At 38.5% G+C, this 15,328-nt stretch overlaps 1 protein-coding gene across 1 annotated transcript in view; it reads left to right on the top strand.

Moving 5' to 3' along the window:
• Nucleotides 307-15,328, top strand: part of LOC109843484 (sodium/hydrogen exchanger 4-like) — a 55,738-nt gene continuing 40,716 nt past the window's right edge. Inside the window, exons 1-9 of the mRNA XM_020412422.1 lie at nucleotides 307-598; nucleotides 886-1,004; nucleotides 1,097-1,194; nucleotides 1,765-1,824; nucleotides 1,981-2,027; nucleotides 2,122-2,316; nucleotides 2,392-2,438; nucleotides 2,514-2,580; nucleotides 3,025-3,125. Coding sequence (XP_020268011.1) covers nucleotides 437-598; nucleotides 886-1,004; nucleotides 1,097-1,194; nucleotides 1,765-1,824; nucleotides 1,981-2,027; nucleotides 2,122-2,316; nucleotides 2,392-2,438; nucleotides 2,514-2,580; nucleotides 3,025-3,125 — 896 coding nt within the window. The 5' untranslated portion in view covers nucleotides 307-436. The remainder of the gene's footprint in view (nucleotides 599-885; nucleotides 1,005-1,096; nucleotides 1,195-1,764; nucleotides 1,825-1,980; nucleotides 2,028-2,121; nucleotides 2,317-2,391; nucleotides 2,439-2,513; nucleotides 2,581-3,024; nucleotides 3,126-15,328) is intronic.

Raw genomic sequence — 15,328 nt, 5'->3', positions numbered from 1 at the left:
TTATATCCCAAGAAAAGATTGAAACAAAAGAGAGGATTTCACAAATCCTAAAAAAATATTATTTGTTTATAATTTAGGGATTCAATATCCCAAAATTAATTTTGAAACAAACAAAGTTTATGTAATCTCAAAACTCAAAAAAAGCACTTTTTACATCCCAAAACTTAAAATCCACCTTATATCCAAAAAAAAAACAGAACAAACACCCCCTAAAAATAGCACGAAGCAGTGATGAAGATCTTTACGATGACAACAGGGCCTGACCATCTTGCAACGCGTCCAACTCGCTGCGCTCCCTCCCAAAAACCACGTCCCACGTGGCAGTCGAGCCCGAATAGCGTCCTACCCGCCAAAATTCCGAGCCTTGTCCCCTTCCCCCAAAACTCCTCTAAAACCCCCAATTTCGCTAAAACCCTAGCTCTTCGATCCGACGCCAATGTCGATCGATCGAATCTTCGAAGCGATGGCGAACGACACCGACCGCACAAGCGTCGTCCCGATCTCTCTGTTCGTGGCTGTGCTTTGTTTGTGCATCGTTGCGGCTCATCTGCTGAAAGAGAGCCGATGGGTTAATGAATCAATCACCGCTATCGTGATTGTAAAGATCTCTAATCCCATTTTTGTTCTTCTTTTCTACGTTTTTCTTTGATTGGGTGTTGTTTGGGAGTAAGAGAAATTGGCGAAATTTCCATTTTTTTTTTTGTTTCTTTCAGCTTTTGCGGAGTTAGGACAGTTTTAGTAGTATAACTAGCTGAACACATGATCATTGATTCTTTTGTTTGTTTCAGCGTTTGCAGAGTTAGGACAGTTCACTGTCTTGTAACGGGTCTTCCCACCTAAGAAAACCAAGAAAATCAAACTTACATTTATTTTTGTGTGATGTAGGGATGCATCACAGGAACTGTTATCCTATTATTAAGCAAAGGCAGCAGTTCTCATATTTTACAATTTGACGAGGAATTGTTCTTTATATATCTACTCCCACCCATAATCTTTAATGCCGGGTAATTGGAGCTTGATTTCTACTCTGTTGGCCATCTAGAAAGTAGGCTGAGTTGAGCTTTTATGTTAATATTACAGTCACTCTTTGCTGCAGATTTCAAGTGAAGAAGAAACAGTTTTTTCAGAACTTCCTTACCATAATGCTATTTGGAGCGGCTGGTGTTTTTATATCATCCATCATAATCTCGGTTGGTAAGTAATTTGTATGTAATGGAATATATGTCCTTAATTTGTTTTTCAAAGTTTACATGTGGATTAGTTCCACAGGTTAAAGAAGAGAGAAAGAATAACTGTCTCTAGTTTGAACTTAATCAGCAAAAGTATGTTCATGGTAGTACAAAGATTGTAGTACAAAGATGTGGTAACTCTGAATGCATTATGTTATTTCTGTCAGTGCATAATCCTTAATAACCTAACCAGATCCAGTTTTAAATACAGTGAGGCTAATTATGAACACTTTTGGACTCTTTTAACTTAGCGGTCAACACTAAAATTGTTCCTTCTAAATGAATATGTAGCAATATCAAGATATGTACATAATCTTGAAATAATCTCATAATCCTTTTGCTGTTCTACCAATGGTTTGAATCAACACTGGGCAGTGGCATCATCTTTCAGTTCCCAGCCTTTGATGCACAATTTTCTCTTCAATTCTTTTCTACTAATTCAATTATCTAAAAATTTTCTGATGCGGTTGAAGTATATGTTATATTATCCTTGATCTATAATATCTTTTCTCATTGATGTTTGTTGTTGAATTAGGCAGTTATTGGCTCTTCCCAAAGGTCGGTTTTAATGGGCTTGACTTACGAGATTATCTAGGTTTGTTTACCAACTCTTCTATTTTTTTTTCTGTTATTTCAGTTCTGTTCTACTCTTTACTTTTGAAATTCTTTTTGAGTCATGTTCATGATTTCGTTTTTATTGTGCTTCTGGGTGATTTTACTCCAAAGTATTGTTACTTTCCATTTTATGCAGCTCTTGGTGTGATATTTTCTTCAACAGATACAGTCTGCACCCTGCAGGTTGATCAGATTCTAACTCTAGTATTCATCTTTGCTTAAAGTTCACCAATTTCTGGGAAGTGTGCTTGTCTGATGACTGAGTTTTGCTATCAAGGTTCTTCATCAAGATGAAACCCCTAGACTGTATAGCTTGGTCTTTGGCGAAGGTGTAGTAAATGATGCTACAGCAGTAGTTATTTTTAATGCAATTCAGAAGCTTGATGTTTCTAAAATACACGGATGGACAGCTGTCTATTTTTTTGGAGATTTTCTATACTTGTTCTCGACAAGTACTGTCTTAGGCATTGCGGTAAGCATAATATTTCATGAAATGCTTACTCATCTTTTGTGATTGGATAAATTTTCTCTTTCCTTCAACTTTCAGACTGGGCTTTTGACTGCTTATGTCCTTAAAGCCTTATATTTTGGTAGGTATGTGCTCTGGTAAAGTAATATTATTTCTTTATCCTGTGTTTTACACTTTATATGGACCTTCAATTTTTTCAGGCATTCAACTGACCGTGAAATATCTTTAATGATTCTAATGGCATACTTGTCTTACATGATGGCAGAGGTGAGTATTATTAAAACAACTTTGTCGAGTTTTATATTTAGTCACTTAATTTAGCTACTGATTTGGCCAAAATAACGTGTTGTTTTCAACTACAAGTCAAATGGTAATAAGGCCTAATTTTTAGGTATGTTGATAATTTCTCTTCTATTCTTTCTAAATTTTACCGTTGTTTGTGTATGTAAAATATTTTTTTTAACATTTTTCTGTGATAGACCAGTTTTTGCCTTGATATATCCTTGTCATCTATAGTCACTAATTTTGGTCATGTCTCCCTAGATATTTTGGTTTCTCTTTCTGGGCATGGTTTGATCCAATACAACTTGTTGTTATCTGTATGGATATTATATCTCATATTCATGTCGAAATGCTATAATCTCGTAGAAATTACAATTATGTTATTCTCGTTTTCTTCTGAAATTCAGCTGTTCCCATTTTGTTGTACAGCTATTGCAGCTTAGTGGAATCCTTACAGTTTTCTTTTGCGGGATTGTGATGTCACATTATGCGTGGCACAATGTGACTGAGAACTCGAGAATCTCAACAAGGTATCTTATCTTACTGGTTATTAACTGGTTCTTATATGCCATCTATGTTACACATAAAATCCTCTATCAATTAGAAGTAAGTGACTTTGTAAGATGTTTATTCTGATATCTACATAGAGGATAAATTGTATTATTCAAGTCTTTAGGCAGATTTCCAAATCTAGGGAATATCCTTTTTAGTTTTGAGTACAAATAAAAAGAATATCCTAACAACTAAACAGAAATGTTCACCAGAGGTAATATATATATTTCTTTGTTGAGGGAAGCATTAGTTAATGAAACAAGCTAAGAATAGCTGAAAATAAAGTAGAAAACAGATCAAATGGGTCATCATGATTCAGCTCAGTGTCTACAACTGCAAGGAAAATCCAAGATAGTAGATCTCCAAGGACTGATGAATATCAAATTGGATAAAATACCAAATTGGCATATAAAGTGACACCACTTTATCACTTTGGTGAATAAAGTGACACTGGCGACATATTGACGTAAAAGTCTATAGGTTGTGACAATATGGGTACTCTGGTCGCCGGTGGCAAGTTTTGAGTGCGTAAATTAAGGATTTTTTGTAGATATGCACTTCAAATCTCGCATATTTTCAGATTTACCTCCCAAGTTTTGAAATTTGTAAAAACAACCCATCCCTCCCTCCCTCCATGACCACCATCTCCTTCATCTTGCTCCCTACCCCCACCCCGCCACCACTATCTCCTCCATCCTCCTCTCCTCCCAATTCCCAACCTCCCCTCCTCTCTCACTTCCTCTCTCTCCTCTCCCATATCCTCACTCTCACCCCTTACTCTTCATTTTTCTCCAAACTCATCCGTTTCCTCATATTCTTTAACTTTCTTCTCTCTCCCCTCCCTCTCCTCCTCTCTCTTTCCTCTCATCCGCACCTGTGACGTCCCTGGTTTCACACAAGGCTACAGTCCAATGTGAACCCAAAGATGTCAAACATGTCATGCATCCAATACTGTGCAACAACATATTTCATCATCACAGTAATATCTCTCTAGTAGAATCAAATACAAGAAGTGAGGGCATAAGCAGATATAGTAAAGATGACAATACAAGGACCACAATATAGAGAATAGATCCAATGACATTTATAATTAAGTTTCAATAAAAGAAAAGAAAATACACCTGGTAAACTGGAATAAAACAATGAGTCTCTAGCATGTAGGAATCAATTGAAAAGTATATAGGCACTCAGCCTCCAAAATGAAATACATCTCTATAAGGAAAATAAAATCATAAATATCTAATGTGGAGCACAAACTAGCTACTAATAAATAACGGCGAACTATACAGAGTCTCCGTCAACCTGCGACTCTCCGAGCCCCTAACTCGCTACCTGAAAAAGATGAAAACAACGAGCATTAGAATGTTAGCGAGAACATCTTCACCGCCCCCAGGGGAAAAGAGGTTAGATGTATAAAAATACAAGTTATAGCATATATAGATATATAAATTCTACATTCTGAACTAAGGGGCTGTTTGGTTGGTTTACTAAAAATCAAGAAAAGGAAAAGGGTACATGAAAATTAATAAAATATTAATTTCATCCATTTCCATCCCTAAAATTCACCACAACATCCAATAAAATATTATTTTCATACCACAACTCATCTCATATCATCTCCTAAAAATAAACCAAACACAAGAAATGAGTTACATCATCCAACTCATCTCATATCCATTCATCTCATCTTTAAAAATCACTCACATCATCCAATAATATGGTGACAACTCATTTCATCTTATTAACATTTCATTTTCACTCATTTCCTCCAAAAAGCTAGGAAATCGATTTCTTAAGTGTGGAATACATCATCCAATAATACAATGACAACTCATCTCATCTCGTCTATTTTCTTATTTTTATGAACGAACCAAACATAAGAAAAGAACCTATTACAGGAAATAGGTTTCTTATAATTTATTTTCTTATTTTTTAGCCAACCAAACAACCTCAAAACAAATTTTCTTAAAAAATCGCCCACATCATCCAATAATAATATGATAACTCATCTCTCATTCTTTGATTTCCTTCTTTTTTTTAGCCAACCAAACAATCTCAAAATAAATTTTCTTAGAAAGAGATTTCCTATTCTTTGATTTCCCTCTTTTTTTAGGCAAACAAACAGCCCCTAAGAAGAATTAATATTTAGAAACCCACAACACGAGAATGAGTACGTCAAGCAAAATAATCCAGACAAGAAAACCCTCATATATATACCGTGTATCTTAATTGTGGATCGATAAATATCAACTTTAAAATCCTATGAATACAATAATTAACAAAGAACAATACATTACCAAGCCTCATCCATACAAAACGTATCATAGCAACTCACATTTCCCTCGGGTAGTTGGCACGGGAACAAAAATAAATATTTGGTAAAAGATCTCATCTAGGATATGTAGTAAATAACAAACCATAGCCTTATACTCTACCCTTGAGGTAGGTTACACAGGAGAAAATTTACAATCCTGTATGATCCTCTACAAAGAAAAAATGGTGTGGAGTATTGGGTGCTCACAATATCTTGTGGCTCATAGAAATATTTTGCTGCTCACTACCTTATTCGAACACCCTGCGGAGTATAGACATATCAGTCTAATTCGGAACACAATGATGCATAATAGAGTGTAGTCCACTGTGATCTCATTGCAGTACACCAACTAACACACTCTGTGTGTAGTCAACCACGGTCTCGTTGTGGTGCACTAACCCCACTCAAACATCCAAATTTACCGTAAAACGAAACATACGTCACTCTCTATCACGACTAACTCAAAATTTTAGACTACGCGTATTAATAGGCTCGTGTATGCTAAAATCCAGCACGTGTCCTCTCACGATCTTACACGTGTGTCGACGTGCGACTCGTACTTCGTGTTTGCGATCAAAAGCACATGGTAAATCAACTTATGCAAAACAACTCAAATCAGTCGACCGAAATACCCCATAGGTCGACCGACGGCAACGTGCACGAACATGCACACACAAACAAGCTCTAATCGGTCGATCGATGGCTATGTTCGGTCGACCGACCAGAGAAAAATTCAGTTTCCTGAGAGCAAATCGGTCAACTGATTACTTTGATCAGTCGACCTACCAGAGGGAATTTTTTCAGTTTCTTGAGAACGTTTGATTCTCTCAAAAATTCATTGAAATCGAAAATTTACCAAGACCTCATATAAAATCTCGATTTAGTGCAATTAGGGTTTACTCTAAAAGATGAAAAACACAAATATAAAGATTTGAGGGATTCTAATAACCCTAACATGTTTATGTTTGAAAATTCATCATGAAAGCAAATAGATTAACAAAATCTCATGTTAGATTTACTTCAAACCTTCAACCCAATTTAAAGAAATCCATTTCATAACTTTTTAAATCAAAAAGATTAAATCTTTACATCATACAGATTAAAGAGGTGATCTTTACTCATAAAATAGGTTTTAAAATCAAATAAAACCAAAAAACGGGGATGGGATTGGAGATGAAACTCGCCTCAAAAATTTCGTGTTGAGCTCCCACACGCGAAGAACTCGATCCTCCCTTACAGAAAATCGCTGATCTCGCCCTCTCTCGTCTTTTTTGCTTCTCAAAGCTCTCCAAAAACTCAAACTAATGAATTAAGGTTTTAAGAGGAGGTGGCTGCTATTCAGAACGTGAGAGATGAAAGAAAAGAGAAATTTTGATATAATATATATATATATATGTGTGTGTGTGATCAAATAGGCCCAAACCGATCCGACCCAAAATCCAAATCTGTGCACCCATCAGTCGGCCGATGCTAATAATCAGTCGACTGATCAGAGGTGATTTGCGCGCACGCGCGCGCACACACACACATATATATATGTATATATGAGAAATATAGGTATGCTTGGTACCAAGCACAAATTTTGTGCTTGGTAGTGAGATGACACAATCCCCTCCACTCATTCAAATGGGGGACCATATTCACATGGGTTGAGGGGTGCATGCGAATATACAATCATTTGAATGAGTGGAGGGGATTATGTCACCTCACTACCAGTATAACTTTTTTGTGTTTGCGTACCAAATATACCAATTTCTTATCTCTCTCTCTCTCTCTCTCTCTCTCTCTCTCTCTATATATATATATATATATATATATTATATATATATATAATATATAATATATATATATATATATATATATTATATATATATATATATATATATATATATATATATATATATATATATATATATATATAATGTACTTAATCGATCTCAAATCAATTACCAATCATGTTCATTTCGTCCCAGAACAATGTCAACCATAATAAAACTCATTTAGTATTATTTACCATAATATTTTTAAATTCACGGGATTTTACGACTCCCTTCTCAGCTTTAGGTATAACATTTGATGTTGGGTCTGAGAAAGGAAGAGGAGGTTGGGTTTTTGATGATTGGAGGGTGGCTAGAGAGCGGGTGACAGGAGGGAAGTTTGTTGGGCAAGTATTTGATTTTTTTGTGGGGTGGGGGGGTCTCTATAAATATGGGAGATTTGAAGGGCATATTGTTGGGGATGCACAATCCCCCTGATGCGATTTGGAAATAGAGATTTAGGAGAGAAGAGAGAAAATCAAACAATCTCAAACACACAAGATTTACGTGGTTCGCTTCTCAATGTGAGAAACTACGTCCACGGCCGCCGCAGGAGAAAAATTCACTATTTTTCGTCACTTTACATCATGCCCTAATCAACCCTTTTATAGACTTAAGGGTTTAACAAGTAAAAAAGGAAACAGATCAAAACAGGTCAAAATTCGAATCTGGGCCAAAACCCGACTCCGGTCGACCGCAGCACCACGTGCGGTCGACCGCGATGCGGTTCAAAATCTCTCTGGCTCTCTGGACTTTTGGCGGGCGACCGCAGCGCCATGCTCGGTCGACCGCGATGAAGCTAAAAGTCTGGGTTGCTCTCTGGACTTTGAGCGGTCGACCGCAGCGCCATGCTCGGTCGACCGCGATGAGCTCCTGGCCTGTGCACCCAGCTGTGCACGACGTCGGTCGACCGCCGCGCCATGGCCGGTCGACCGCGATGCAGAAAACTGTCTCCTTCGTCGTTTTTGCTTGAACTTCTCCATCGTCGATCATGTTCCTCCTGTTCCAACTTTGTTCCTCCTCTCTTCTGAAGTATAGGGCATGCTTGATAGTTAGGCTTCACATATCCTAACAATCTCCCACTTGGAGACTAACTATCAATCTCTTTCAGCTCTCTCTGCGGCGACGGCTTCCGTATCATCAAGTGCTGAGGCCAACTGAAATTGAACACAGCTTCAGTTTCTCTGTAGTGACAACATTGGTAAGCATATCAGCTGGGTTCTTGCTTCCTTGAATCTTCACAAGTTCCAACATGTCCTCGTCCAACGCTGATCTTATGAAGTGGTAGCGGACCTGTATGTGTTTGGTCCTTGCATGAAAAGCGGGATTCTTTGCCAAATGAATTGTGCTCTGGCTATCATAATGTAGGACACTCTTCTCACTTTTCTGTCCCAGCTCCTCCAAGAAACCCTGCAATCATATCATCTCCTTGCTTGCCTCTGTCACAGCAACATATTCAGCCTCTGTCGTTGATAAAGCAACGATCTTCTGCAACTGAGAAACCCAACTAATAGCTGTAGAGCCCAAAGTGAATACATATCCTGTAGTACTCCTTCTCTGGTCTATCTCACCAGCATAGTCTGCATCAACAAAACCCTGCAGGACTAACTTGCCTCTTCTGAAGCATAGACAATCTACTCGGCCTGAGATAGCCGCAGTGTGCCCAAGAGTTTATCTCTACTGATCTTCATTCCCAATATCTGCTTCGCTGCGCCTAGATCCTTCATGTCGAACTCACTCGACAGCTGCTTCTTCAGTTTCTTGATCTCTGTCATATCTGAACCGGCTACTAGCATGTCGTCGACATATAAAAGCAGGATGATGTAACTGTTGTCAAACTCCTTGACAAAGCAACAGTGATCAGCATTGCACCTGGAGTAACCGTTCATGTGCATGAATCCATCGAATTTTTTGTACCATTGCCTTGGAGCTTGTTTTAGGCCGTACAAGCTCTTCTTCAATCTGCATACCATCTTCTCTTTTCCCTTCTGAGTAAACCCCTCTGGCTGCTGCATATATATCTCTTCCTCTAGATCACCGTGGAGGAAAGCTGTCTTTACATCTAGCTGCTCGAGATGTAGATCTTCAGCTGCAACAATACTCAGGACTGTTCTGATGGTAGTCAGTTTGACTACTGGAGAGAAGATTTCTGTGTAATCAACTCCTTCTCTCTGCTGAAATCCTTTAACCACCAATCTGGCCTTGTATCTCTTGGAACCATCATGTTCCTCTTTGATTCTGTACACCCATTTATTACTCAAGGCCTTTTTCCCCATTGGTAGCTTCGCAAGTTCCCATGTATTGTTGGTGTCCAAGGATTTTATTTCATCTTTCATGGCGAGCTCCCACTTGCTCGTATCATCCACTCGAAGGGCCTCATCATAACTTTCTGGCTCTCCACCGTTACTCAACAATAGGTAGTTGAGATGAGCTCTGGGCTGTAGTGATGGGTACTTCGGATTAGGCTTGGGGACTCTAGCTGACCGCCTCAACTCTCTGACGGGCGAAACAGGCTCTTCATCTTCATCTGCCCCCTCTGAAGTGGTCTCATCCATCATCTCTTCTTCTTCATCAGAACTAGCTTCGGGATTGCCTCCATCTGAGGCATCATCTGACTCGAAATATGTAGGATCACTCTGCATCGAGCTAGTGGGCTGAACTGCATCACGGTCTTTGTAGAGGACTGATTCGTTAAAGACCACATCCCTGCTTCTGATGATTTTCTTGTTCTGCTCATCCCAGAACTTGTAGCCAAACTCACCCCCGCCATAGCCAACAAAGAAACATTTTAAGGACTTAGGATCGAGTTTGCTTCTAGCATGATCACTCAGATGTACATATGAAACACATCCAAATACTCTCAGGTGAGAAAGGTTTACCTGCTTTTCACTCCATACTTCTTCAGGTATTTTGTGCTCCAAAGGCACTGATGGTCCCCGGTTGATCAAGTAGGCAGCTGTGTTGACTGCTTCTGTCCAGAATTGCTTTGAAAAACCTGCTTATAACCGCATACTTCTGGCTCTCTCAGTCAATGTTCTGTTCATGCGTTCTGCTACGCCATTCTGCTGGGGTGTACCTGGCACTGTCCTCTCTAATCTAATGTCGCTGTCATAACAGAACTTCTTGAACTCTGAGTCTTCATACTCGCCGCCGTTGTCAGAACGAAGCTTCTTGATCTTCAAACCGGTCTCGTTCTCAACCATAGCCTTCCATCGCTTGAAGACTTCAAACACTTCTGATTTGTGTTTCATGAAATAGACCCAAGTCTTCCTCGAGTGATCATCTATGAAGGTCACAAAATATAACCTTCCGCCGGTGGATGGAACTGATGCTGGGCCCCACACATCTGTGTGAACTAACTCAAGCTTCTCTTCTTTAGGAGTTCTGCCAACCCTTTTGAAGCTTATTCTCTTTTGTTTCCCTAGAATGCAGCTTTCACATAGGTCAATTTCAGCCGATCTCAAACCTGGTAACTTCCCTAGGTCAATATCAGCCGATCTCAAAGCTGGTAACTTCCCGTTCGATTGCATAACCTTTAGGCCTTTGCTACTCATGTGACCTAACCTCTGGTGCCACAAATTTGGGTCTTCACTGTCTTCAGCCACTGCAATGGAACCTCGTGCATCTATCGTCATGTAGAGAGATCCCGTCTTCGTACCACGGGCAACAACCATGGATCCCTTTGTAACCTTCCATGTATCACATGCAAAGGTTGATACGTATCCCTCTTTCGCCAATTGTCCTATGGAAATCAGATTTTTCCTCAAGCTAGGAACAATATCATACATATCAATACCAGTCTTGGATGAATATTCACCGCCACATAAGAAGCTGGATATATAAACCAAGCAAACAAAAGGTAAGAAACATCTTACAGGATGAAGAAAAAGCTTGAGCATCAAAGATATGAATGTGTGAGCCATGAAGAAAAAGCTTAAGCGTCACAGATATGTGCAGCCATTGCCACCAAGAAGATGTGATTAGTAAAAAAGTCGGACCTGGCAAGCTTCTAATTTGGATAACCTAAAGACTATAAAGCTTCAAAATTGAACTTAATATGGTACACAATCAATCAAATGAATTACTGAGATGTTAGTGAAATTTTTTTTAAATGCATTGTTATTTAAATTGCACCCATAATTTAGTGTCTCCGGTACCTTATTCCTTTCTAGGGATAATTCTTTGATGCTTTTCCACACCAACCACAGTCCATAAATTTAATAGCAATTTGCATGAGATAAAACTACTATTTGTCCCGTGTAAATTAGAGGAGGAATGGACTGCATTAGTTCTTCAAAGAGTTTCTCAGTTTAAAATCTAGATATCAAACCAAGTTCAAGAACGAACAAAAATTGGCAAACTAATAAAAAAAAAGTACCAGTAACATAACAAAATGTATCCAGCACTGCAATAATATCTAAAAACGTCTTTTGTTATTTACATTGTGATAACTTTTACCATGAGGTCAGATCCACTTTTCCATTTCTCAGGAATTTATAATCGCTGTATCATAGTTTCTCACAAAGCTACAGCACTTCCTATTAACTGTGTGTGACATATCTATATCATTTCCCTAGTAATTGAGTCATCCCACATTAAACGGTAGCATACGGTTATTTGCAAATGCAATACTAATTGTGTCATCACACATCAAATGGTAACATACAGTTATTTGCAAATGCAATAACAGTTTAAAATAGTGTCCAACCAAATATATTAACAAAGCTGGTATTGTTTATAGTAAAAGCACAAATAAATCTGGAAATTTATGATTATGCACTATGCACAGACTAAAACTGGTAGTGTTGGGGATGCACAACCCCCCTGATGCGATTTGGAAATAGAGATTTAGGAGAGAAGAGAGAAAATCAAACAATCTCAAACACACAAGATTTACGTGGTTCGCTTCTCAATGTGAGAAACTACGTCCACGGCCGCCGCAGGAGAAAAATTCACTATTTTTCGTCACTATACATCATGCCCTAATCAACCCTTTTATAGACTTAAGGGTTTAACCAATAAAAAAGGAAACAGAACAAAACAGGTTAAAATTCAAAACTGGGCCAAAACCCGACTCCGGTCGACCGCCGCACCACGTGCGGTCGACCGTGACGAATCCTATTCCTGATCGAGCTCTCTGGACTTTGGGCGATCGACCGCAGCGCCATGTGCGGTCGACCACGAAGCTGATTGCAGACTGGGCTTGCTCTCTGGACTTTTGCCGGTCGACCGCAGCGCCATGCTCGGTCGACCGCGATGAGCTCCTGGCCTGTGCACCCAGCTGTGCACGACGTCGGTCGACCGCCGCGCCATGACCGGTCGACCGCGATGCAGAAAACTGTCTCCTTCGTCGTTTTGCTTGAACTTCTCCATCGTCGATCATATTCCTCCTGTTCCAACTTTGTTCCTCCTCTCTTCTGAAGTATAGGGCATGCTTGATAGTTAGGCTTCACATATCCTAACACATATGCAAAAAAAAATTAATTTTTGCGCTCAATATTTGCAGCTGACGACTGGAGTAGCCTACTTGTCACAACTTGTGGACTTTTTATACCAATTCATCACCGGCATCACTTTATATGCCAAAGTGGTAAAGTGGTGTAACTTTATATGCCAATTTGGTATTTAAGCCATAACAAACTTTAGATGCTCTTTTATCAGCAAGTATAATTGCATTTTTAATCATTTGATCATGTTCGTTTGCAACGAGGTATACTGTAGGTAGATTTTGGTATCTTTAAGAACACATACTATTACATTCATAATATCTTTTTGATCTGTCAGTGTAGCATGATAGAGTGTTAATTGGATGGTTGGTAATTGTATTTATCTCATAATTGGACGTTCATACCTATGTTTTAATTGCTTGGATAACCGATCATTTAATTAAATACTAACTAGATCGCTAGTCACTTCTAACGCTTTCCGTCAACTTGCATTGTATATTTTCATATATTTTAAAGCAATATAGTTAACTCAATTATCAAAAGTTAATATTTTCAAGAACAGAATACGAAACACAACATAATTACCCAATGTGAGTTGCCCGATAGGGCACGAAGTTTCGCTTCTATAAGCAATCAAAACATAGGAAGAAATCTGTAAAATCAAATGACCAAGACATAAAATAGTTACCCAATGTGAGTTGCCCGATAGGGCACGAAGTTTCGTATCTATAAGCAATCAAAACAAAGGAAGAAATCTGTAATATCAAATGACCAAGACTTTTTTATGTCACATCAGCAAAATACATTGTGTCAATTGATGGAAAACATTACTAGTGATTAACAATCAAATCAATACTTAATTACATGACTAGCCGTCCAAACAATTAAAATATAGGTATGAACGTCCAATTAGGTGACAAATACAGTGACGAGTGATCCAATTAACCCACATGATCGATGATGGATTTATCACAGAGATTTCACATTAACAAAGTTTCATATTGTGGCATAAGAATTAGCAAGTCATAACTCAACATTCAATTAATGCAATGTAGGGGATCTGGAAATTCAGTGCATTAATCCTCCTTGGCCACCAACGGAGTTAGGGCAGGTCAGCAATAAAAAGATCCTTGGTAATATACATTGCTTCTTTGTTTTGCGATTGAAAATACACAGATGTGACCAGACTGGATGCTTAACAAGATGAAAAGCTAAGTTAGTCTAATGTGTCACAGTGGGGCACTCTCTGTTTGCCTTAGTTTAGATGACATTCGGGTATTAATCGGTGGCATAGATCTAGATTCTGTTCAAATGTATGTGAGGGTAATATATTATAGAGAATTAAATGAGAACTTTATTGATCTGAAGTTCTTGAGCGTAAAGTGTTCGACCTCCCAACTATTTGTTTGTAGACTTACAATATTGTCTAGGCAATGATATCTGAGGTTCCACCAGAATTACTTTAATTGGGAATTATAATGATCTTAGAGGACTCTTACATGTTTTTAAGCTTTCAGGGAGCAGTTCTTTCTTGTGACCTTGTATATTAATGACTGTTAAAAACGTGCCTTTGAAGATTTTCAAAAGAGATTTTCAAAAGAAAACCTAACTTTTGTCTAATTCCACTATTCCAACAACCCTTGTATAATATTTTATTAATATTTGTAAGCTATATATAGGGGGTGTGGTTTGAGGGTTTAGAATCATTATAAATCAGTTGGAGAAAAGAAAATAGAGAGAGAAGAGAGTGAGATAGAAAGGTTTCGTCTCTTTCTTTGTGAGTCTCTAGTTAGAGAGTGGTCTCCTCTTTTGTAATCTTCTCTTTTAGTGATTAGTGAAGTTCTCTGCTGTTCTCGCCCGTGGACGTAGGTTATACTGACCGAATCACGTTAAATTCTTGTGTATTATTCTCTTTGTCCACTATTGTATAGACATCTTCTGTGTCTGTGAAGCCTCTCCGCTACAACAAACTGGTATCAGAGCCTGACTTAGAGTACGTGTATCTGCTTATCGTATGCTCTATGGCTGCAACTGATAGTGGATCCTCCACACAAAAAAATAAGCTAGATTATCATTTACTCTTTAAAGGCACTGAGTACTATTCACGTGTACGGTACTATTCAAAATACTATTACTATTCCTACGTACGATACTATTCATACGTACGGTTAATGTTCAGTTATTGTTCATAATTACAGTTACTATTCTAGTGGGCTTTAAGATATCTTCTGCAAAATACAAAGTGAAAAAATTCAATAAAAAAAACAGCTTTAGTTTGTGAAGAGTAAAAATAAGGGCTCTCCTAGTATAAGGACTGTTCAATGTCGTCCGGAAAGGATAAGTTACCGAAATCTATACCCGATGATGAGAAAGAAGAGCTGGAGATGAAGGTGCATAGTGCCATACAACTCTGTTTGGCCGATGAGGTCCTACGGGAGGTTGCCGATGAAGATACCGCCGTCGACTTGTGGCTCAAGTTGGAGAGCTTGTACATGACGAAATCTCTGACGAACAAGCTCTACTTGAAGCAACGCCTCTTCACCCTTCGCATGAAGAAAGGTATGCGAATTAAAGACCACTTAGATGAACTTAACATTATTCTT

Source organism: Asparagus officinalis, chromosome 5 (genome assembly GCF_001876935.1).
Source record: "Asparagus officinalis chromosome 5, Aspof.V1, whole genome shotgun sequence".
In the NCBI taxonomy this organism is placed as follows: domain Eukaryota; kingdom Viridiplantae; phylum Streptophyta; class Magnoliopsida; order Asparagales; family Asparagaceae; genus Asparagus; species Asparagus officinalis.
Note: the sequence above shows the minus strand (reverse complement) of the source record. Positions and strands in the feature narration are given on the sequence as shown.